The sequence below is a fragment of the Chanodichthys erythropterus genome, chromosome 12 (genome assembly GCF_024489055.1).
Source record: "Chanodichthys erythropterus isolate Z2021 chromosome 12, ASM2448905v1, whole genome shotgun sequence".
Taxonomy (NCBI): Eukaryota; Metazoa; Chordata; class Actinopteri; order Cypriniformes; family Xenocyprididae; genus Chanodichthys; species Chanodichthys erythropterus.
The window spans coordinates 8818706-8842253 of NC_090232.1; the positions used below are offsets into that span (position 1 = coordinate 8818706).

The following is a 23548-nucleotide window of genomic DNA, read 5'->3' on the forward strand; positions in this document are numbered from 1 at the left end:
AAGTGTATTAAAATATGCATGTGTCACATGACATTCTAGAAGGCTCATGTGAAGATGCAATGGCACACCTGCCCTTTTGATGACTTCCACCATGTTGGACGGAAAGTAACCCACACGGTCATTTCCTGTACGGTTGTCATGAATACAGCCCTTCCATCGACCATCAGAATGCTGCTCCAAGACCTGAGGAGCATGTGCCTTTATTATTAAAGTTAATAGTATATAAATACATACTGTTGTTCATTGTTAAAGGATTAGTTTCACAATTTACTCATGGGGGTCATCCAAGATGTTCATGTCTTTCTTTCTTCAGTCAAAAAGAAATTATGGTTTTTAAGGAAAACATTCCAGGATTTTTCTCCATTTAGTTACCAACAGTTACCAACGGGTTAAAAGTCCAAATTGCAGTTTCAGTGCAGCTTCAAAGGACTCTACACAATCCCAGACGAGGAATAAGGGTCTTATCTAGTGAAACAATCAGTCATCTTCTAAAAAAACACAAATGTATATACTTTTTAACCACAATTGCTTATCTTGCACTGCTCTGCGATGCGCCACGCATTACGTAATCACGCTGGAAAGGTCACGCGTGACGTAGGCGGATGTACCACGGTAGGGCGAAAAACTCTCATTTTCTCCTCCAACTTCAAAAACTTTACCTTTTTATGTAAAGGCTGTTTGACTTAGTCTTTGCATGTTCACTTTGTAAACATTGCTCGGTACTTCTGCCTACATCATGCGTGACCTTTCCAGCGTGATTACAAGATGAGTATTTGTGGTTAAAAAGTATATCATTTTTATTTAAAATCCTGGAATATTTTCCTCAAAAACCTTAATTTCTTTTCAACTGAAGAGAGAAAGACCTGAGAAAGAAACCTGAGACCTGAGAAAGAAAGACCTGAACATCTTGAATGACATAAAAATTATCAGGAAATTTGAATTCTGAAGCGAACTAATTAATAAGCAAATTAACATTAACATTGTAATACATTTTTAGTTCATGATACCTATTACATTAACTTATCTTAACATATACAGTAGAACCTTATTGCATAGTCTTACTAAAAAGAAAAAAGTTGCAGTATAAAGACTATTAAGTGAAACCCAGGTTTCCAAAAATTATACTACTCATGTCTTACACACTACTGTTCAAACGATTGGGGTTAGTGAGTTTTTTTTTTTTTTTTTTAAATAAGTATTGTATGCTCACAAAGACTGCATTTATTTGAACAAAAATACAGTGAATCACTAATATTATGAAATATTATTACAATTGTTACAACTATTTTGTATTATAATTAATTTTTAATTTAATTTATTCCTGTGATGCCAAAGCTGAATTTTCACCATCATTACTTCAGTGTCATATCATTATTATTATTATTATCAATGTTGTGCTGCTTAATATCTTTGTGGAAAACAAAAAACTGGGATACATTTTTTTCAGGATTCTTTGATCAATAGAAAGATCAAAAGAACTGCATTTATTTGAAATAGAAATCTTACATTATAAATGTCTTCACTGTGACTTTTGATCAATTTAATGCATCCTTGCAGAAAAAAGTAATAATTTCTTTCCAAATAAATGGTACTGACCCCAAATTTTTGAATAGTAGTACTCCTGCATTAAAAAATGTGCATGACATTCCAGAGTTTAAAGGTTAGTTAAGCTTCAAAAAATGCACAACTTTCTATATTGTTGCAGTAAAAAAAATTGCTTCTTTACCGTGATGATGTCGCCTGCTTTAATGTTGAGGCTTGTAAGGTCATAGTTGTTGCAGTAATCCTTCAGAGCCCTAACTTGCATGGCAGCCGATGCATCTGTATGTAGGAACACACACACACACACACACACACACACACACACACAGAGATACCCGTGAGTTCAGAAAGCCTACCTTTCTATGTGAATTTATGTTTTCAAAAACTCCCTCCCATTGTACCTCTCAGCATCTGTTTGATCTCCTTGCTGGCTTGGGTAGTAGTGAATTGGTTAACAATATCCAGCGCTGTCTGACAGAATGTGTTCCTCACTCCAGCACTGATACCACTCTGAAGAGAAAAGCCAGAACACACATTCACATGGTACATAGTGCATACACTGTCAATACAGACATGCACACATTCACATATATGATGAACATAAACATACCAGCAAACTCCCAAACACAACCAGGGACCAAAATTAACACTCCACAAGCACTAAACGCAAAAGTAAAAGTCGGCTTTGTCGAGTAAATAAAGTGCAGTTGACGGCAAAATAATATATGGTTCAAATCAAACCCACACAGCCTAGAAGACATCTGTTACGACTCTTCTATTCTTGTGTCTTCTAAAAACTTTTACCTCAGAGCATTAAGATTAAAGGCTCATATTGCCTGAAGTTTGCCTAAATCCATGTGGCAACAGATTTGGAATATTTATCACAATAAGGTTCACAGAGACTGACTCATGGTGTACAATGCATGATGATTTGAGTGACTCAATGACCTGCGCTTTTTGTCACTAGTATGCAAGAGGGGAAAAATCCATTGTGACAGTGACAGAATACACTACAGTTTAATAATAAGATTATTTTAAATTGTAATAATATTACAATATTACTGTTCTTACTGTATTTGTGATCAAATAATTGATCAAACAATCTTACTGACCCTTAAACATTTGAACGGCAATATTTTATATATTGAGTATTGTTGTGTGTATAAAATGAATGAATGTCATTGGTGGCAAAAAAATTTCATTTTGGATACCACACATGATATAATGAATTTAATAATGAAATACTCACATCCAGCAGCAGCCGTACAGCCTCGATTTTCCCACAGAGAGCAGCTTCATGCAGCGCTGTGCCTGATTTAGTCTGTCGGTTTATATCTATACCAGCCTGGATCAGTAACCTGAAAATGTACACAAAAACATTTTTTTTATTATTATTATTATTTTATTTAAACACATTAAAAGGCTCTAAAGAGTACAAAGTTTATCAATATGAACATTAAAAATAAAGTCAGAGTCTTAGAGACTTTTTGCAGTCTTACTTCTACTTATTTCCAGGGAAAGATTATTAAAATGTATTTGTCTTTTTACACCAAATGTGAAACAAATATTCATCTGGCTGAATGAAAACAAAAATTCATTCCAGTAGAATAGGTGATGAAATGTACTTTTCAACAGGTCTTAAAGGAGACCTATTATGCCCTTTTTTTAATTCTTAATTTTGTTTTTAGGGTCTACTAGAATATATTTTCATGCTTGAATGTTCAAAAAACACATTATTTTACACATAATTTACATTATTGCAGAACCTCTATTCCCCGTCTGTCAGTAATGCTCTGTTTAGTTCCTGTCTCTATGAAGCCCCTCCTTCTGGAAAGCCCAATTTGCTCTGATTGGCTGGCTGGACCAGTGTGTTGTGATTGGTGATTGGGAAGTGTCACATCCCTTACCATAACCACGAATTTCGACACACTACTGACTCAACCAGGCCCCGCCCCTTTATTTTGTGTATGGGGGAATATGGGCAGGAATTATTTAAATGAGGAATATTGTGACGTGTTCGTATCCAGTAGAAAGACTACAGTCGAGGAGTTTCAGGGAGTTACTAATATAGAGAATAACTCCCTTTGGAGTGTGCTTTGTAACTTTTCAGACCTTTTTCATGCTCAAACAGCAACATTACACACTAAAGAAATTTGAAAATGTAAAAAAAACATAATAGGACACCTTTAAAATATATTAATTCCTGTGTAAAACTAAGGTAGATGAACAAAATGCTTGCTTGGTCCAGATCTGTGCAGCGATTCAATCAATTTGAAGGGCCATATAATAGTGATTTACAGTTCAGTTTTGGCCTGCTAGTTGAGGATCCGTGGTGTAGGAATTGATGTCCAGGATGGGCATTTAAAATGTGACTTTCACATCTGTCAAAGCAAACACATTCATACTGATCCACAAGGAGCCTAAAATGTGTGATGAATGATGAAATCACTAATTAACGATGTGCGTCATCAGGCAGTGACGGCACTGTCCATCAAAGGGGAAAACGAGGACACTGGGTTTGAATGTGTGTGTGTGCGAATCTAATGAATGAAGCCTCCAGGGACTGATCGGACAGCCCACAGTGCCTTTCATTTCTCCCATCATCTCCGATCCCTTTGCTCCTGACCTGTCTCACCACATCAGTCATGCAACAGAGACAGTTTTGTGTCACTGAGCTAAATGCTGTGTCAGGATTTTGCACCATCAATGTCTGTCCTCTTGTACATAATTTATTACTGCTAAATGAAAGCAATATAAAACAATTTCTCGTAAATAACTTCACAACATCCTCACTTAGCCTCAGTGTTGCAGACTTAGCATACATGAAAGTGTTTATATACAGAAGTCATGTGAGTCCAAACTGTAAATGGGTGAATCTCACAAAACCTGTAAAGAAAATATTTTTTTTATTGTTAATTTAGAGTGTAATTTAAAGTTAATGGTCCTTTAAACAGTCGTCACTGTCTTTACACAAGATATAATTTATTATTTTTCTTCTTTGGCCTTTGGGGTGAAATATTACACATTTTTCACATATATTCACATTTTTTGTGAAATTCATGACCAAATGTAAAAATACAATCATGATATTCAAAAGTATAGATTATAATTGTGTTCTCATCAACTAATCTAACCAGTGGATAGTTTGAGAAAGTTCTAATATAATCATGCCAAAGCCTTTATCTGACTATAGGACATCGGCAACATATGAGCACCTTTATAACAATGTCCTTACTTGAATGATGTGGCAGCTAAAGAAGACCATGCAGTTAAGTAAAGATTGGCTTACTATAACCTAAATGACATCTTTACAGTGGTTATTACTTCAGCATATCATAGGCATGTCATTGCAATCATAGTTGCAATGCCATGAAGTCCAGTAAGCACCTACTTGATGATCTCGATATGCCCATTCTTGGCAGCCAAATGGAGCGGGCTGATGCCATTGGGATCAGAGGGCTTCGGTTCTAACATAGCAGCACACATGTTACTGCTCAGGAGCAACTGCACCACCTGTAGAACACACAGAAAACATGCATGCATTCCCACACAGCAGTTGTACAGGTGTACAGGCCTTATCCCAGAACAAAAAGCAGACTGTGGTAATACCATAGTAAAGTTATGTTATCTGATTGCTTTGATATGATGTCATACTCGTACAGCATGGTATTTACACTATGATTCAAGGGTTCGGGGTCTGTAATGAAATTAGTACTTTTATTCAGCAAGGATGCATTCAATTGATTGAGTGACAGTAAAGACATTTATAATGTTACGAAAGATTTCCATTTAAAATAAATGCTGCTATTCATCATATTCCTGAAAAAAATGTATTATGGTTTCCACAAATATATTAAGCAGCACAACATTTGCAACATTGACAATAATAATAAGAAGAAATGTTTCTTGAGCAGTAAATCAGCATATTAGAATGATTTCTGAAGTATCATGTGACACTGAAGACTGGAGTAATGATGCTGAAAATTACAATTTCAAATATATTCAAATAGAAAACAGTTAACACATGTTCCCAGGTTTTGTGTTTCTTGGTTTTGCTATTAGGACTTTTATTTTGAAGTGTGTTTTCTGTTCCCCTTGTTCCAGTGTTTCGTTTCCTGTGATTAGTTCCTGTTTGCCTTCGTTTCCATAGCTGCCTTGTTTGTTTCCATAGTTACCCTCATTAATTTCCATAGTGATTAATTGTTCACACCTGTTCCTCTTTAGCCCCTTGTGTGCCAATGTATTTATACCCCGTGTTTCTGTAGTCCGTTGTCGGTTTTTGTCTTTGCGTGCATTTGTGAAGCTGTTGTGGTTTTTTTTTTCCTTTTGGATTTTTGTTCCTGGTTTGGATTATGTTTCTTTGTGTTTTTGAATAAACTCTGCTGCAATTCGATCCTCACACCATCTCTTCCCTGCTGCCGCATAACAACACTTATTTTAAACTGTAATAATATTTTACAATATTACTGTTTTTACTGTATTTTAGATCAAATGCATGCAGTGAGCATAAGAAACTTCTTTCAAAAACATTTAAAAATCTTACCGATCATTTTGAACAGTAGTGTAAATAGTACTTCAATGAATATTATGGTATATGTGGTATTAGCATGTAAACTATAGTAACTGCAAATTGTTTCAACTATAAAAGTGCATTAGGATCAGTGTTTTATTAATTTGTATTAATGTAAAACTAATTATTATTATTATTACACTGTAAAAAATACATCAGTTAAAAGTGCTGTAAATATTTTTGCTAGAATAGCATGCAGTATATATCACTGAAATAGGTATCATGAGACATCACACCTGTCTCTGTGACAGCTTTAAGAGCAAAAATGAATTTGATCGCTATTGTTTAGCCAGAGGACTTTGAGGCGCTCACTGCCTGTCAGTCACTTCGAACATTCGGGTAAGCTGACATCAGGTTTGCTGACATGTTTTTGGAGCAAGATATTTTGGAGAGAGGGAGTGATCTAATTCAGATTCTAAATCTGGCTGGAAGTTAGCGAAACAGAACATCACTTACAGCAACTTAACATAAAAAAAATGTAATTCATGGCCTAAGAAATTATTTAATGTGACAAATAAAACAATAGGGGCAGTTGAGTCCTAATGGCTAGAGAGTCTGACTTGTAACCCGAAGGTCGTGGGTTCGAGTCTCAGTATTGGCAGGAAATGTAGCAGAGAGAGTGAATGAACAACGTTCTCTTCCACTCTCATTACCCACAACTGAGGTGCCCTAAACAAGGCACATAACCCCCAACCGCTTCCCAGGTGTCGCAGCAAAAAATGGCTCCCCACTGCTCTGGGTGTGTGTGTGTGTTCAATACTCAATGCTGTGCATGTGCACTTGAATGGGTGAAATGCAGAGCACAAATTCCGGGTATGGGACACACGCCACATCACTTTCCCTTTCAAAACAATATGTAATGTGTCAAATAAAACAAAAATGAACCCTCATGTCGTTCTAAACCCATATGTATTTATTTCTTCCATGGAACACAAAAGAAGGATTTTAAGCTTCAAAGGGATGCCAAACACCATAAAAGTGTCACAAACTCGTAATTCACATATAGACACATATAGACTAAAGTTGATAGGTTTACGTGAGGAACGGATAAGTAATTTTTCAATGGATCCAGACATCTGCCCAAGCTTTCCTTGGAGTATTTATGAGCAAAGCAGTGATTAATCTGTGAATGAATCATCGTTTTGAGTGGAATCTCCTAAGTGAATTGGTTGCTCCACTTCTCAAATCTGGGCTGCGTCCGAAAACTTGAAAATGAAAATGAAAATTCTGACATTAATGACTCATCCTCATGTCGTTCCACACTTGTAAGACTCACGTTCATCTTTGGAACACAGCTTCTGTTTCTGTCCGCTTTCCAATGTTTATATGTGAATAAAAGCCTAAATTCAATCTGTTCATCATATAAAGCGATCAAGTCTCCTTACAAAATTTGGACTAAACTGCTCAATTCATATGGATTAGTTTTATGATCTCTTTATGAACTTTTTGAAGCGTCAAAGTGTCAGTTGCGTAGCTGTCCATGGAGGAACAAAAAGCTCTCAGATTTCATCAAAAAGATCTTGATTTGTGTTCCAAATATGAACGAAAGTCTATGAGGGTGAGTAAATGGTGACAGAAGTTTCATTTTTGGGTGAACTAGCCCTTTAAACAGCTTTCTTGTTGTCTAGCTGCCTTATCAGGCAATGACTTTGTAGGCAGTGTTTGCACACAAAGGCACCTCACAAAACTGATTTCGGACAGACTTCTGAGACAGCATAACAGTTTAATGATCTACAGCAAAACAGAGCGAACTTTGGTAAAAACTAAACATATATTTAATTACTGCCGGTGCTCAAAGTGGGCCGGTACTTCTCTATTTTCTATGTTGCACGTACGGACCGAGCATTGGGAGTAACGGCATTTTTTCCCCCCACTTATTACTGCATAGAAATTTCACAATAGAAATGAAGAAGTGGAAAATGTTGGCCAAAACTTACATTTACACACAAACTGAGCACCAACTGCATCTTTTAGATGCCATCTTTATTATTTATCTCAACTGTCACAGAATGGAAAGCATAGGATTGTGGGATATCAAAGGCAGCGAAGGATACATCTATGCTGCCTTCAAAAATGAATCAGATGAAGGTATCTCAGGAGACTATCTCAAGTCTGAATTAACTGTTAAGAAATAGTCTCTTGTGCTCATTTGTAAGCGGTGGAAACCGGGGTGTGAGAGCATATGGGGCTTCCTACATTTGGCTGAGAACGTGAGAAGAGGTGTAGTTCCCACAGGGAAGCGCCGCTTCTCGTCCATCTATCACAAAACCCTGCGTACATTTAGACAGACACACAAACACAGCGTAACTGACCGTGACTCGTCCAAATTCGCAGGCCAAGTCTAGAGGGGTTTTCCCAGCATGGTCTCTGAGGCAGGGGTTCGACTGATGTTGGAGCAGCATCTCACTCTGCAAACACACACAGTACAGTACAGTACAGTACAGTGAGTATGTGTGTGTGTGTGTGTGTGTGTGTGTGTGTGTGTGTGTGTGTGTGTGTGTGTGTGTGTGTGTGTGTGTGTGTGTGTGTGTGTGTACAGCTGACTGTTTATGTGCATTTACTCACTCCTTCATAATGGCCGTGTTGTGATGCGAGGTGTAAAGGGATCTGTCCCTCATCTGATTGGCTGTTGACTGATGACCCGGCCTTGAGCAGCATTTTCATGGGCTCACACTTGCCCTGCCAAGCAGCGTAATGTAAGGGCCGCATGCCTTCAGAAAAAAAAAGGACGGTAGTTTGAATGAAAAACAAATGCACTACTAGTCAAAAGTGTGGGGACAGTATTTTTTCTTTTTAAATAGAAATTAGAAAACAATTGTTTTAAATCGTATTCAAATAAATACACCCTTGGTGAGAATAAGATAATAATATTTCAATGGTAGTCTAGGGATGCAAGCAACAACAAGTATATTAGTAAATACTATGTATATTGTGCATATAAGACAGTTGCTAATAAAAAGGTACTGTGTGTGTTTGTACCATTCTGGTCTTTGATGTCAACGACGGCTTGTGACTCGAGCAAAAGTGCAATCAGCTCCACGTTACCATTAAGAGCAGCATGATGCAGGGCAGATAACCTATAAAACGAAAGCACACAAACAAACTATGCATTAATAATGCATTTCTAAAACTTTGAAATAGATTTAAATATGGTAAAATGTTAAAGTAAGAAGAATCTTTTGGTATAAGAAACATCATATGGCTAAAGTACTATACCATTAAATGAATCAAGTTTAATGCAAGACGTTATTGTTACAATAAGAGTGGTTGGGTGCAATTGTAAGAAATTCACTGCCAATTTCTGTCACATAAGGAGGAAAAAGTCATGCTTTTAGTAAATAATAATTATGTCAAAGTGATATTATCATTGCATTTAAAAATATTAAGTAATACTTATTAATATTATTGAATAGTTTTCACCTTTATTTGGTACTAAATCTTTTAGCATCTGTCATTCATGTAAACTTCAAACCAACAACCTAGAGATTAGATAGATATTACTATGTATTCAAAGACAATAGAAGTTCAGGCAGCAGAAGAAAAGTACTGGAGTTCTCAAAATCTTTCTGATTCTCAAAAAGTTTCTGATTAAAGTTCTCTTTAAGTCATTCATTTTTAAACTCTTCATGTGTCCTGAAATTTGGAGAAACTGTCCCCGAAATCACCTCTACTATACTTCTATTGATTGTATTTAGAATAGCTAAAAATAAAGACATTTTTATGTTGAACAACCTGTATTCAACGTGTATTTAAAATGCAATTAAATAAGGAAAAACATGGTGTGTAGAACTTGAAAGCAGAAACAGGGATTGAATGACATCAAGAAAATCTTGAGGTAAATCTTTGTGTCTACTAATTTCCAGGCCTGTTCTTATTATGTGGTCAAGATATCTTCTTCAAAATAGCTTACATGTCCTCCTCATAATACCCCAATCCTAATATATCAGATCTTATTTCCAATCCAAGTGGTTTGAAGTGCGCCTATGCTTTAAAGGTTGCCATTTGTTTTGGAAGTTTCCTACAATAGGTTTACATGCATCTAAGGTGAAAAAAAAAACAAAAAAAAAACACTTTAATTTCCTCATAATATACATTGCAGCATCACTTCTTTTCTCATAGTGTCTGAATTGGTTTTATTTTATTTTCATACTGAAAAAAATTGTATTTACCATGATGCACTTTGATCTTTGAAACTTTGCAGACCTTTTACACTCACAGGCAGCTATATTATTATTATTATATATTACTATATCCAAAAAAGCACTTTATGTGGGGAACAGATAATTAATTTTTCAATGGATTCATACGGGGCACTTTAAGGCTTGTGCGTAACTTTTTAGAGAGTCCCTAATTGGTCTTCACTGCAGCTCAACTCTGCCACTTTACTCCGATCCCTCACTGTCTAACTGAGCAGGAGGCTATGACCTACTTCCATGAGTAAGAGATTTTTCTCCCCAAACCACCGCGTGTGTACATACACACACACAACCATCTCTATCTCCTACTCTAGTAACTTCACCGCAGCATTTTAATAACAACACACCTCTGCTTTAGCTGTAATCTGGACTGTAGGAATTCATACAAAAGTTAATTTAACATCACAACTGAGTGTCCACTAGATAATTTAACCATGAACTCAAAATAGACTGCATGGTACTGATCACTCATAGTTTTGGATGCAGCCTCCAAAATGAGACGCAACTACACTGTAAAAAAGAATCGTTGGTTCAGCTTAAAAAAGTAAGTTACCTGGTTGCCTTAAAATTTTGAGTTCATTGAAATTTAAAAATTTGAGTTAATACAAAGAAGGTGATTATGATTATGTTATCTGGACTAAATTAATTATCTAAGTTGATTTGACAAAAGGAAAAAAAATTTATGATAACAAATCATGAAAATTATTTTTTTACAGTGTATTTTTTGCACTGGCCACTAAATAGCCCATATCAGCTGATCGCGACATAATTTAGTTGATGGACATCATGTGTGAGTATGTGATGTCACTGTAGTATAGATGAAACTCACCCGTCTGTGTCCTGGAAATTCACATTCACCTTCTTAGCAGCACCCAGGAGCTCTGCAGGAGGAAACGGAACATTCTTGGTCAGACATAAACATAATGCAATGATTACATATGAAAAGATGGCACAACAAATAGTCAATCATAATAGGAATGCTTTGTGTTTACTTTTAATAAATAATAATAATTAAATAATAATAATAATTGTATAACTAGTATAAATTAATTTTTTAATGAAGTGTTCTTCCACCTTGTCATCTAAAATAAAATGTTTTAAATATAATACTTATAAATATGCATCTCAAACTCTGATAATTTTTAATGGTTCTGGAAATATTCACAATATTCATGAATCCAGATGAAATGTTAATGTGTATTTAATGCTGAAAAATTACAAAAATCACACATAAAATTGCACTTTAAAGGTGCCCTAAAATTAAAAATTGAATTTATATTGGCATAGTTGAATAACAAGTGATCAGTACATGGAAATGACATACAGTGAGTCTCAAACACCATTGTTTCCTCCTTCTTATATAAATCTCATTTGTTTAAAAGACCTCCGAAGAACAGGCGAATCTCGACATAACACAGACTGTTACGTAACAGTCGGGGTGTACGCACCCAATATTTGCATATGCCAGCCCATGATCGAGGCATTACACAAGGGCAGCCAGTATTAACGTCTGGATCTGTGCACAGCTGAATCAACAGACTAGGTAAGCAAGCAAGAACAACAGCGAAAAATGGCAGATGGAGCAATAATAACTGACATGATCCATGATATCATGATATTTTTAGTGATATTTGTAAATTGTCTTTCTAAATGTTTCGTTAGCATGTTGCTAATGTACTGTTAAATGTGGTTAAAGTTACCATCGTTTCTTACTGTATTCACGGAGACAAGAGCCGTTGCTATTTTCATTTTTAAACACTTGCAGTCTGTATAATTCATAAACACAACTTCATTCTTTGTAAATCTCTCCAAAAGTGTGTAATGTTAGCTTTAGCCATGGAGCACTATCAAACTCATTCAGAATCAAATGTAAACACCCAAATAAATACACTACTCACATAATCCAACGCATGCATGCAGTATGCATCATGAACACTTTGTAAAGATCCATTTTGAGGGTTACATTAGCTGTGTAAACTTTGTTTAGGCACTGTTTAAGGCAAGCGCGAGCTCCGGGGGCGGAGAGCGCGAGCATTTAAAGGGGCCGCAGCATAAATCGGCGCATTTCTAATTATGCCCCAAAATAGGCAGTTAAAAAAATTAATTAAAAACTTGCTGAAACTTCACAGACACATTCAGTGGACACCTTAGACTTATATTAAAACTTGTAAAAAAACGTTCAATGGAACCTTTAAGTTATGACAGTGGCTATTTACGCTAAGTGAAAATAGCAGGTATGTTATTTACACTAGGTTAAAATAGCAATAGATTCTATTTACACCATATAAAGTATCAGTTCTTTCGTTGCAATAAGAGTAAATAGTAATTAGATGCAATAATATCATAGAGTGTAAATGATTATATTTACTAAAAATATTAAATAGATGCTGCCTTATTGGGAGAATAAAAACCCTCCCTTCCCCTTCCCTTAACCCTACCCAATAAACACTTTCAATATTATTAAACACTCATTCGCAGTTTATTTCCTCTTTTAGAACATAGAGACAGAGCGCATTTATGTTAATCTGAAAGCCACGCCCACCGGGGGGGAAAACAATCCAACCGTCTCCATTGAGTTTGTATTGCGTGAGGCTGCCTCCTTGTCTTTTCTGACTTATTACAAAAAACAGAACAATGTCTAAAAGCTGCTGTGTGACAAGGTGTGCAGCTAACAAACTTAAAAAACCCAGAAATAAGTTTTTATAAGCTGTCGACCCCCAAAAATGAATGTTTAAGGACATAAAAGTGGATACAGGCAGTGAGACAGAGAGAAACGGGTCATATTACTATAAGAACTGCATTTGAGGGGGTCGTAATCAGCGACAGGTGAAATAATTCTTTGACTTGGTAAAAAATAATTTTGTTTAGCATATGTTGTCGCCGATTACGACCCCCTCCTGTGTATTTCTTAAAGTAATTATGACCATTTGCACTCTGTCTCACGCAATACAAAGTCAATGGAGACGGTTGGATTGTTTCCCCCCCCCAGTGGGCGTGGTCTTCAGATTAGGACGCGTGTCGCTCTGTCTCTATTATATGAAAATAAATGTGAGCTCGACAAAAGGCAGATTCGAACCTGCGTCGATCACATTAAAAGCCAGATCTGTGAGCCTTTTCTGCTACTGCTGCACCACTGAAGATGTTGAATTCTGGGTGTCTTTTTTTAAAAGACGAGACATTGGTGGGCGGAGCTAGTGTAAATAGTGTTTGCCAACAAGGGACGCTATTTGCAAATAGACACTCCTTTAAGTTATATGAATATATTCCAATTTAAAAGGCATTCTTAATTCCTTTATGAATTATGTCATACTTTTGTAAGGAACTATTTGGTTTTGTTTCTGTTTGGGTGAGTTTTGCATGCAATTAATTCTGTTTCATGTGTTTTCAGTCGGTTTCCTTAGTTATTCATTGTTTGATTAGCAGTTACGCCTATTGTTCATTTTGTTGATTGGTTTGTTCTGTGTGTTTAGGCCTGATTTTCTTTCTGTTCTTTGTCAGTTCTCATCGTACGGTTGTTCTGTTCCTGTTTATTTTGAGTTGTGTTTAACATATATTGACACTGCTTCAAATAGATCCTTTCCTCACATTTGTGCAACCCCTTAACAACTTTAAAGCATGATCCTAATTAGCAGGTATAAAATACTTTCCTCCCCCATGTTTATATTGAGGACTAAGGTCAAAGAGAGAAGTGGATCAGTCACAGAGGGGATTCCTCTAAGCCAAAGCCAGCAGGTAGAGTTTCCATTCATTAAACTCAAGCAAAACTATTTAATCACAGCTGGTTATAAGCCACCTATTAAAACAATGACATATTACAGTAAAACACTGAGGATCCTAATCAAAATCACCAGAGTTCTGCATTAAATTGTGGGTGATATTTCCATCAAATGTCTATGGCTTGATATATTAATCTCCAGATGTATGTGTGTGTGTGTGTGTGTGTGTGTGTGTGTGTGTGTGTGTGTGTGTGTGTGTGTGTGTGTGTGTGTGTGTGTGTGTGTGTGTGTGTGTGTGTGTGTGTGTGTGTGTGTGTGCGCGTGCTAAATGAAAGTGGTCCAGATGGCAGCCTTCTCAGAGGGTGAGACAGGGGATGGGAATATAGAGATAGACAGAAAGTGAGAGAAATTTAAAATGCAGAAAAAATATCACTAAATGGTGAAATAAACAACCTGTATGTGTGTGTGCTGCTCATTTGACCTTAATAGCAGTCTTATTCTACTAAACATGCTTAACAAGCTATTCATTATGTATAAATTATATTATTATTCATATTGGCTGATCGCAGCCTAATCAATTATGCTTACGCTGTGGTGATGATGAGGAATTAGTTCATTAATTTCCCTATTCAACATTATCTCTTGAAAACAGTAAATTAATAGATACGTAATTAGTGCACATTTAATATACAACAACTAATTAAGCATCTCATTTTCGACAAACGCACTCCCAGACATTCAATCTTCCCAGACATTCAATCTAAGGCACCTTCGAAATCACTACGGAATGCAATGAGAAAACGCAAATGAGCATTTCCATGACGACTCAATGTCACTGTGATGCTAATTAGAGGATGTGACAGAAATACCATGGCAACTCCTCACCTGGAGTTGCTATGCAGTGTTTCTCTAGTAACGGTGGTGATGGTATCACGATATATGAAGAAGTTAAGGGCAGAAACATACATTTTGCATACATACAAACAGGTGCACATACAGTCACACTCCATGGGGTGTTTTGGAACTCAGTTATAATCCTTCCATGTGATAAATTATTCATACCATTATCACTGCAACCTCAATGGTGCCTGTTGCTATGGAAACATTGACCTTAACCATGACAATAACAATCAGTGTTGCCCAGCTCCTGCTCACAAGCGCACAAAACATTCTTTAATACTCATCTTCCTTTGGATCTTCTTTCAATAATGCATTCAGTGTATTCACAGCAGACCCAGCTGGAGTGTTTGCAAGACTTGGAAATCTACAAAAGGTTAAAGGTTAAGATGATATAATCCATCATCTGTCATGGCAAAATGCTGAAATCATGTTTTTCCCTTGAAACTCAACAAGACTTCTCCCCAAGTAATGCTCAAAAAGAACTCAAATCCCTGGCATTATATTGCCATACAGTTTACGGCCTTTTAAAGGATTAGTTCACCCATGAATGAAAATCTTGATATCATTTACTCACAAACTCTTGCTTCCATGGAGCACAAAATGAAATGTTTAGCGGAATGTCTGAGCTGCTTTCTTCATTATAATGGAAATGCCAAGATGTGCATAAAAGCTAAAAAAAAATGTGAAAATGCATAAAAAACATTTACACTTAACTGAGGCGGATACTTTTTTTTTTATTCGATAAGATGACATGTGCATAAACTATGATGGAAACATGTTGTACTGAATAAATGTTTAATTGCACAGCATCTCAGATGTTGGTTTGGTCATTCTGAAATGCCTGAGCCAAAATCTGTCATCAGAATGATTTAGTTTAATTACAAAGTTTATTGTGTTTTGTCTGAGAGCTCTGAGAGACAAGACATTTATGATGGAGGAAAAAAGAGCCACAGTGGCTTCCCTGACTACAGCAACTTCCATTTTTATTACAAAAATTTTGTGCCAATTTCTCAGGAAGTGGCGATTTTTTTCTCTTTGAACACATGGGATGGAAATGTTGCTTTATTTGCAAAAGTTTTATGCGATATTCCAATTTTGCGCACAAGTAAGGTAATGTTTTTGGACTTAAGTAAGTATTACAGCAAGACAGCCATCATGACATGAACCAGTTAAGTTCATTAGCTATGCAGTGCACTGATAAATCAGAAAGTCACAGCTGGGAAACATTAAAAAGTGCTCTCATAGTACCTAATAAACCTACAGTCTCTCACTGCAGCAATCCAAGTATTGCACTCAGATCCTCTGATTACTCATGAATCTGTACTTTCTCTGGCATTTGAATATCAGTCTCTTCACCACATGAAATCAAGACAGTTGAAACATCCAGCCAATAGGAGGCCACCGGCTGCTCCATCTTTGACAAAAAGCACCTGTAGCATGGCAATTTCATGATTTCGTGCTACAAATAGTGGATAAAATGCAGATGCCCTCATTGCCCTCTATTAATGGTGAAGGAGCTGTATTGCTTTTTTTTATTATTAAATTAGGCAAAGTTAGGCTTTGAGCCAGAGAAACCATATGGGTAATTGGGCACACGCCCAAAGGGCACCATGCATGACCACGCAACATCCAAAGAACAGCCATTATTTTTGCATTTACAATTGGTGCTGCTAGTTACACAGAAATGACACACTTCACTTTCAAAATGCACAGTTTTTGTCAAGCCTGTTCTGAACTTTCTAATCCAGCTCCAGTGCTGCATGATAGCCTATAAATTACCGCACACCTTGTTAACATTTAGTACTATTGTGCTTAATGTGGTCTCTAGTTCTCAAGAAAAGGGGATAATCGTTGCAATAGAGCAGCAGTTTTAAAGCCCTTAAATTGTACTTCATTTTGTAACTAATTAAGAAATCAATTCATTGACAGCCTATGACACATACGCCTAGACAAGTATGTGACTGACATCAGCTCCACAATCACAGATCAATTCTAGAGCACATATGCGCAGCCCGCAGGATCTAACTAGATCCAAATGACAGTAATGTATCAGTATATTGATACTTCACTGTAATTCACCAGATGTGGCTTACAATAGGAACATTATGGATAAATGATAATCAGTGTACAAGGACGCTTTAGGTTATTAAGGGCCAGTGTTATTATAGTTAACTAAAACTAAAACCATTAAAAAAGGAAATAAAATAAATGTAAACTAAAATAAATAAAATAAAATATATAAAAAAACCCTTTTAAAATATTTTATTTAGGTTGGTTGCCAGGGAATATTTTCATTTAGTTTAATGTGATACACTAAAATAACTAAAAGTGGAATAAAAATAAAAACTTTGAAGACCTTTTATAGTCACAAACACACACAAAAAAAATATTATAATAATAATAGGGGCTCTTTTAAAAGGATTTAACATTTATCTAGAATGTTTTAAGTGCTATAGTGTTATGTAACCTAATTGCAACCAAAATGCAACATTGTATAAATGTTTTGTGCTTTCAAGGTATTATTCGTATAGAAAACATGATTTACTTTTTTTCCCCTTAAACTGTCAGATTAATTAATTATAAAGGTTAAATAATTATATAATAATGGTATCCTTATTAATAACTTGCTCATAACTTGTTTGTCTGTGCATCTAATGGTATAAATCAGCTGTTTTATGGGTAACACTTTACAATAAGGTTCATTTGTTAACATTAGTTAAAGTGCCCCAATTATGTTATTTTAAAGGTTCTTAATTCTGTTTTGGAGGTTTCCTATAACAGTTTCACATGCATCAAAGGTCAAAAACCGCTTTCATATTCTCATAATATACATTGCACATAATCACATTTTTCAATGATTCTCAAACGACTCGTCCGATGCTTCAATCTCTCTAAATCTCTCCTTTCCACGACCCTGCTCTGCTCTGATTGGCCAGACGGCCCAGTCTGTTGTGATTGGTCTACAGCTTACAGCGCGTGCAGAAACAAACACCAATAGAATGCCCCAGGGATGACGCTTTTTTGTAGGCCAACCCGGAATTTAGCGGCGCACGGGTTCCCTCGACTGAAAGCCTATTCATTTTTCCCATAGACTTTTGGAAAATCTCAGAAAATTAGCTCTGTGTTTAACAAAGGGTTATGACACTTACACGTTTTGTCTATCAAGATAATCTTTACAAGTTAACACAACATTTATAGATTTTGAAGCCTAAATAAAGTCGATATAAAAGGCTAACAGTAGGCTATAAACGGACTACAGCACACCATGGTCGCGGATCGTCGTCACCACCAAGCGTCCTCAAACTTTATTTAGAAAACAACTTTATTTATAAACACGCTCGCTGATTATGATCTGTGCTGTTATGAATACTTATCCACTTTTTCATGAGAAATGCTGTCCAAATGTCCTGTTTGTCATGATGACGTCTAAAGTCCCCGCCAAAGGAAGTTTTTAGCAATTTGTTAGCAACCGCCGATTTGAAGACGCAGTAAAAGTTAAAAAAATCACAAGTGGGTTATAACTGGTGTGTTTTATGTCATAGATCAAAACGTGAAAGTATTTAGAGGATTTGTTAACCACAGACCTTATTTCAGGCGATTTAGCAAAAACCCATTCAAAAAACCCATAGACTTTATGGCATTGGAACCGGAAGTCCTAAAATGCTAACTCGCTTCCGGGTTTTGCCTACAAAAACGTGTCATCCCTGGGGCACTCTATTACCATAACTGATTCAGCTCCAGGGCTTCCTAAAGCTCAGCGATTGTGTAAAGACCGTAACGATGGCGTTGATTTTACCATTTCAATCCGAGTGCAAGTCCGATGATGAAACATTGGAAGAACTAGTTATTCAACCAGAACCTTCATTGGCGTCACGGAATTTGTTTCCAGGTGGACCGTTAAAGAACACAATACACACGTCTCCCGGACATCCTGTAGAATAAAATTCAACAAACCAGACGACGACTTCGAAATTCCTGAAGCGTTTCCAGTTAAATGTGCCGTATGCATCAGACGTTCAGCCAGCAGTCCGTGGGCGAGCACAAACATGAATGACTGATGTAACATTAAAGTTTGTAAAACAAATCTTGTTCTATCCTCTGTGTTCTGAGAACGACAGACAATCTGCATTAATGGACACAATTTTAAGTAATATATTATTTATTTATTAGTTGTTTTAGCTCATGTTTGAGTCAAATATGGACAAACCCAACTATAAACCAAATGTTGGGCTTGTCCATATTTGACGCAAACATGGGCTGAAACAACCCAGCAGTGGGCCACAGCTGATTAGCAGAAGTATTTCAGCAAGACAGTGATAACATGAGTTAGCAAATTAGCTGGAGACCTAGCAAAATATAAAATATACAACTATGTATTTTGAACACCCAGTATAAAATATACACATCAATAATTAATCATACTTACAGGTTGTGATTCTGAGGAGAAAGTTGGTCCAAATAAGGTGGCTTTTGTCCTATATTTAATGGCGTTTTAGACCTCATCGATATTTGAGAAGCAATCATGAAAATGTTATTCTGCTGTTGTATCGCTGTAGTAATTTTAAAGGTGCCATCGAATTGAAAATTTAATTTACCTCGGCATAGTTGAATAACAAGAGTTCAGTACATGGAAATGACATAGAGTTTGTCTCAAACACCATTGTTTCCTCCTTCTTATATAAATCTCTTTGGTTAAAAGACCTCCGGAAAAAAGGCGAATCTCAACATAACACTGACTGTTATGTAACAGTCGGGGTGCACGCCCCCAATATTTGCATATGCCAGCTCATGTTCAAGGCATTGGACAAGGGCAGGACGTCTGGATCTGTGCACAGCTGAATCATCAGACTAGGTAAGCAAGCAAGAACAACAGCGAAAAATGGCAGATGGAGCAATAATAACTGACATGATCCATGATAACATGATATTTTTAGTGATATTTGTAAATTGTCTTTCTAAATGTTTCGTTAGCATGTTGCTAATGTACTGTTAAATGTGGTTAAAGTTACCATCGTTTTTTTTGCTGTATTCACGGAGACAAGAGCCGCCGCTATTTTCATTTTTAAACACTTGCAGTCTGTACAATGCATAAACACAACTTCATTCTTTATAAATCTCTCCAACAGTGTAGAATTAGCCGTTAACCACGGAGCACTATCAAACTCATTCAGAATCAATGTAAACATCTAAATAAATACTATACTCACATGATCCGAAGCATGCATGCAGCATGCATGATGAACATTTTGTAAAGATTCATTTGAGGGTTATATTAGCTGTGTGAACTTTGATTATGCAGTGTATTATAGTCGAGAGCTCAGGGGGCAGGGAGCGCGAGATTTAAAGGGGCAGCAGCCTGAATCGGTGCATAGTTAATGATGCCCCAAAATAGGCAGTTAAAAGAATTAATTAAAAAAAATGATGGGGTATTTTGAGCTGAAACTTCACAGACACATTCAGGGGACACCTTAGACTTATATTACATCTTGTGAAAGAACTTTCTAGGGCACCTTTAATATGAAACTGTTACTAAAGCAAAACAGTGATCATAATCATTCTGAGTTTAAAAAATGTGTAATTTATGCTGGTGCGTGGCACCAGTGTTATCTCTTCTACTCTTCAGTGCTGTTTCTAATGCTGAGTCTAATTGTGTATCCTCCTAATCTCCTACACAGCACTTTAAAATATAGCATTCTGTGCAGAATATACGTTTTGTGGTCTGTGCAGACTCGTACATATGATCCGCTCTGTGCTATCATGTCTCTGGATTGAAAGATGTCTCTGGATCTCTCGCCTCAATGGAAAGCATATTTACACTGTCTGAATCATTCACTGTCCCTTATATAGTGCACTATGTGCCATTCACCATATAGAAAATAGTAAATATGTGAAAAGTGACCAATTTCAGCCGCAGCTTCAGCGTCTATTTATAGTGAAGGGGGCGGGATACTTAAGATTCTAGAGAGTGTGTGATTGGACAGAAAATCTGATGAGAAGAATTTTGCTAAATGGAAATTAGACAAATGGTGTAAAAAGTCCAAACATTGCATTTAAATGAACATGCATTTTGATTGGTAATGACAGTCATACATCATTTCATGAAGACAGACGTAACACAACACTGTCTTCATTTTTATGCCAGCTAGAGGGCGAATGAGGTCTTGAAAAACGACCTATAGGGAATATTGGCGGAAGTGAAAGACTATAAGTTTTGAATGCTTATATCTTCTAAATGTGAATTTTGTCATTGATTTGGTGCATACTAGCTTATAAATAACAATTATGCTAAAAGCCCAAAAAAACTTCAATTTTGATTTCATGGGGACTTTAATTTGATTGCGCCATTTTTTCTTAAGGTAGTGAGTAGGCTCCATAAATAATGTATATTATTGCACCGGGATTCTGGTTCCAGTACGAGGTACCAGAAGTGCCCCGCCTCAGTCCGTTTGCGATCGCATTCTGGAGGGAGTAGCAACTTGGTGCCCCTTCACGTCACAGCTAGGCTAAGTTAAGTCACTCACAAACGGCTCCTGGTTGCTATACGCTTAAACTAAATGGAATATATCTGTGTCAACGTTCTGCGTCTTTTGTCTTTAATGTAAGAAACAAAGTCATACAGTTTTGGAACAACATGAGGTGAAGAAATGGGTGAGATTTTTCCATTTGATGCTGACTTCAGAAGTTTTACATTCTGTTAGCTGATTCTGTTATGGAGAAACGGCAACAATAGCACAGCATGAAAGTACTTCATAATCTCCTACAAACATAATTTCAACTCGGTTGTAATTTTGTCCTCAGCTGGGATTGTCTGTTAAATAACTCAGTGACTTTAATGAGGTTATTATCAATATGATTCAGATAACAGGGAGATTATCAACAAAAACATTGGAAGCATGTTTAATAATCCTCCACACAAAGGGTATATACGTAAGCAGCCGCTTTGCTCTTCCAACAGTTCTTCCAGTAAATATATTTTATATTGCAGCCTATACTATTTTTCAAATACATTTTATACTCAAAATATTGTGAAATTGCTTGTGAAATATTTGAGGTCTAAGGCAAACTGGTGTTTGTGTATGTGGAGACAGTGTACATGCTTACAGTAAGTGTTGTTATGCATAAAACTATTTGTCAATTGAGTGACCGTGGCAATGCTGAGCATCTGTATTGGCTCAGACTAGAGCCGTGTGTCTGGGCATCAACATATTACACATCCTTTTTTTATCCTCTTAAGGCTCTTTGTCTGTGTGTGTGTTTTTGGTGGGGTAGGCTAATCCCTGAGGTGACGAGAAATGACCAGAGGAACGCGACAACACTGTTTCTGCTAAATCTCGAGATCTGAAGCTGCCTTTTCTTGTTGTTAAATTACATTCACTGAAGGCTTGCGTGTTTACATCCAAATGCCGGCTCAGTATTGGCCAAAGCTGATCATGTGAGCAGCACGACGCTGACGCAGGAGCCGGCCAATAATTAGTCTTCGTTTTGACGTAGAACCTGGAAGTGCTGAACGTAAACAACATATGAGAATGACACAGAAGAGAAGATATTGTTGAATAAACCTGTTATTTTTGTTTTGTTTTTGAGCACAAGAAGTATTCTCGTCGCTTCATAAAATTAAGGTTGAACCACTGCAGTCACGTCGACTGTTTTAACGATGTCTTTAGTACCTTTCTGAACCTTGAAAGTGGTGGTTAAATTGCTGTCTATAGATGAGTCATATACCTCTTGGATTTTATCAAAAATGTCTTAATTTGTGTTTCAAAGATGAACGAAGGTCTTACGGGTGTGGAACGACATGAGGGTGAGTATTTAATGACAGAAATTTCATTTTTGGGTGAGCTAACCTTTTAATCTCATTACTGTCTAGGAGGAACAGTTGAGATATTAAAGAAAATCACAAATGAAAAATTATTTTCTATGGCTTCCCTCATATGTATTTTTAGAGTCTAGTGTGAAACAGACAGTCACGTGTACGGCATGTGAGGCCAAACTAGTGGAAGAAAATTGTTGTTCTCTCCATGTTTCTCTCTCTCTTTCATTTTCTTTTCACAGTCAGCTTGCTCAAGCTTCAGGCCATGACTGCTTTAAACTGAACAGAGTTAGATGATGCTGAGGGATGCTGAGGGTTTGTGTGTGTCTATTGTGAGAGTGTGTGTAAATATGCAGTGCACACTAGTCCTTTTTTGGTGGTATTGAAGAGACCGTGGTACATTTACTTTGACACAAAGAACCAAATATAACTCGCAGAATTCAAAGGGAGTAAAGTGGTAAATGTGGCAGGATATGTTCAGCATGTGTTTTGCCATTCTTCCCACTTATATATAGTATTCATGCTTTCAGGTCATCTTAAAATGATAATCATTAAATATCTATAATTATAGCTGTGGGTTAGAGCCTGAGAATGGGGGGGGGGCACTTGTGTGTGTTTATATGTGTGTGTATATGTGTGTTTTTCTGTGTGTGTGTTGTTCAGATTACTGTGCTTGTCCCAGATTATGCTCCAGAGCTGAGAGATTAAATTACTTCCTTTAAAAAAAAGGAAAAAAAAAAAAAAGGCATGGTGGAATGACATTATTATATGCATGCTTTCTGAATTATATGTTTGGTTACTCAAATAAATTTAC

At 36.5% G+C, this 23548-nt stretch overlaps 1 protein-coding gene across 1 annotated transcript in view; it reads right to left on the reverse strand.

Annotated features, from left to right (window-relative positions):
* si:dkeyp-9d4.3 (caskin-1) overlaps nt 1-23548 on the reverse strand; it is a 63416-nt gene that overhangs the window by 21007 nt on the left and 18861 nt on the right. The window contains exons 2-10 of the mRNA XM_067405000.1: nt 11138-11189; nt 9092-9189; nt 8678-8823; nt 8425-8520; nt 4934-5055; nt 2792-2900; nt 1944-2052; nt 1727-1821; nt 69-183 (exon numbers count right to left, since the gene is read on the reverse strand). Of these exons, the coding sequence (XP_067261101.1) occupies nt 69-183; nt 1727-1821; nt 1944-2052; nt 2792-2900; nt 4934-5055; nt 8425-8520; nt 8678-8823; nt 9092-9189; nt 11138-11189 (942 nt within the window). The remainder of the gene's footprint in view (nt 1-68; nt 184-1726; nt 1822-1943; nt 2053-2791; nt 2901-4933; nt 5056-8424; nt 8521-8677; nt 8824-9091; nt 9190-11137; nt 11190-23548) is intronic.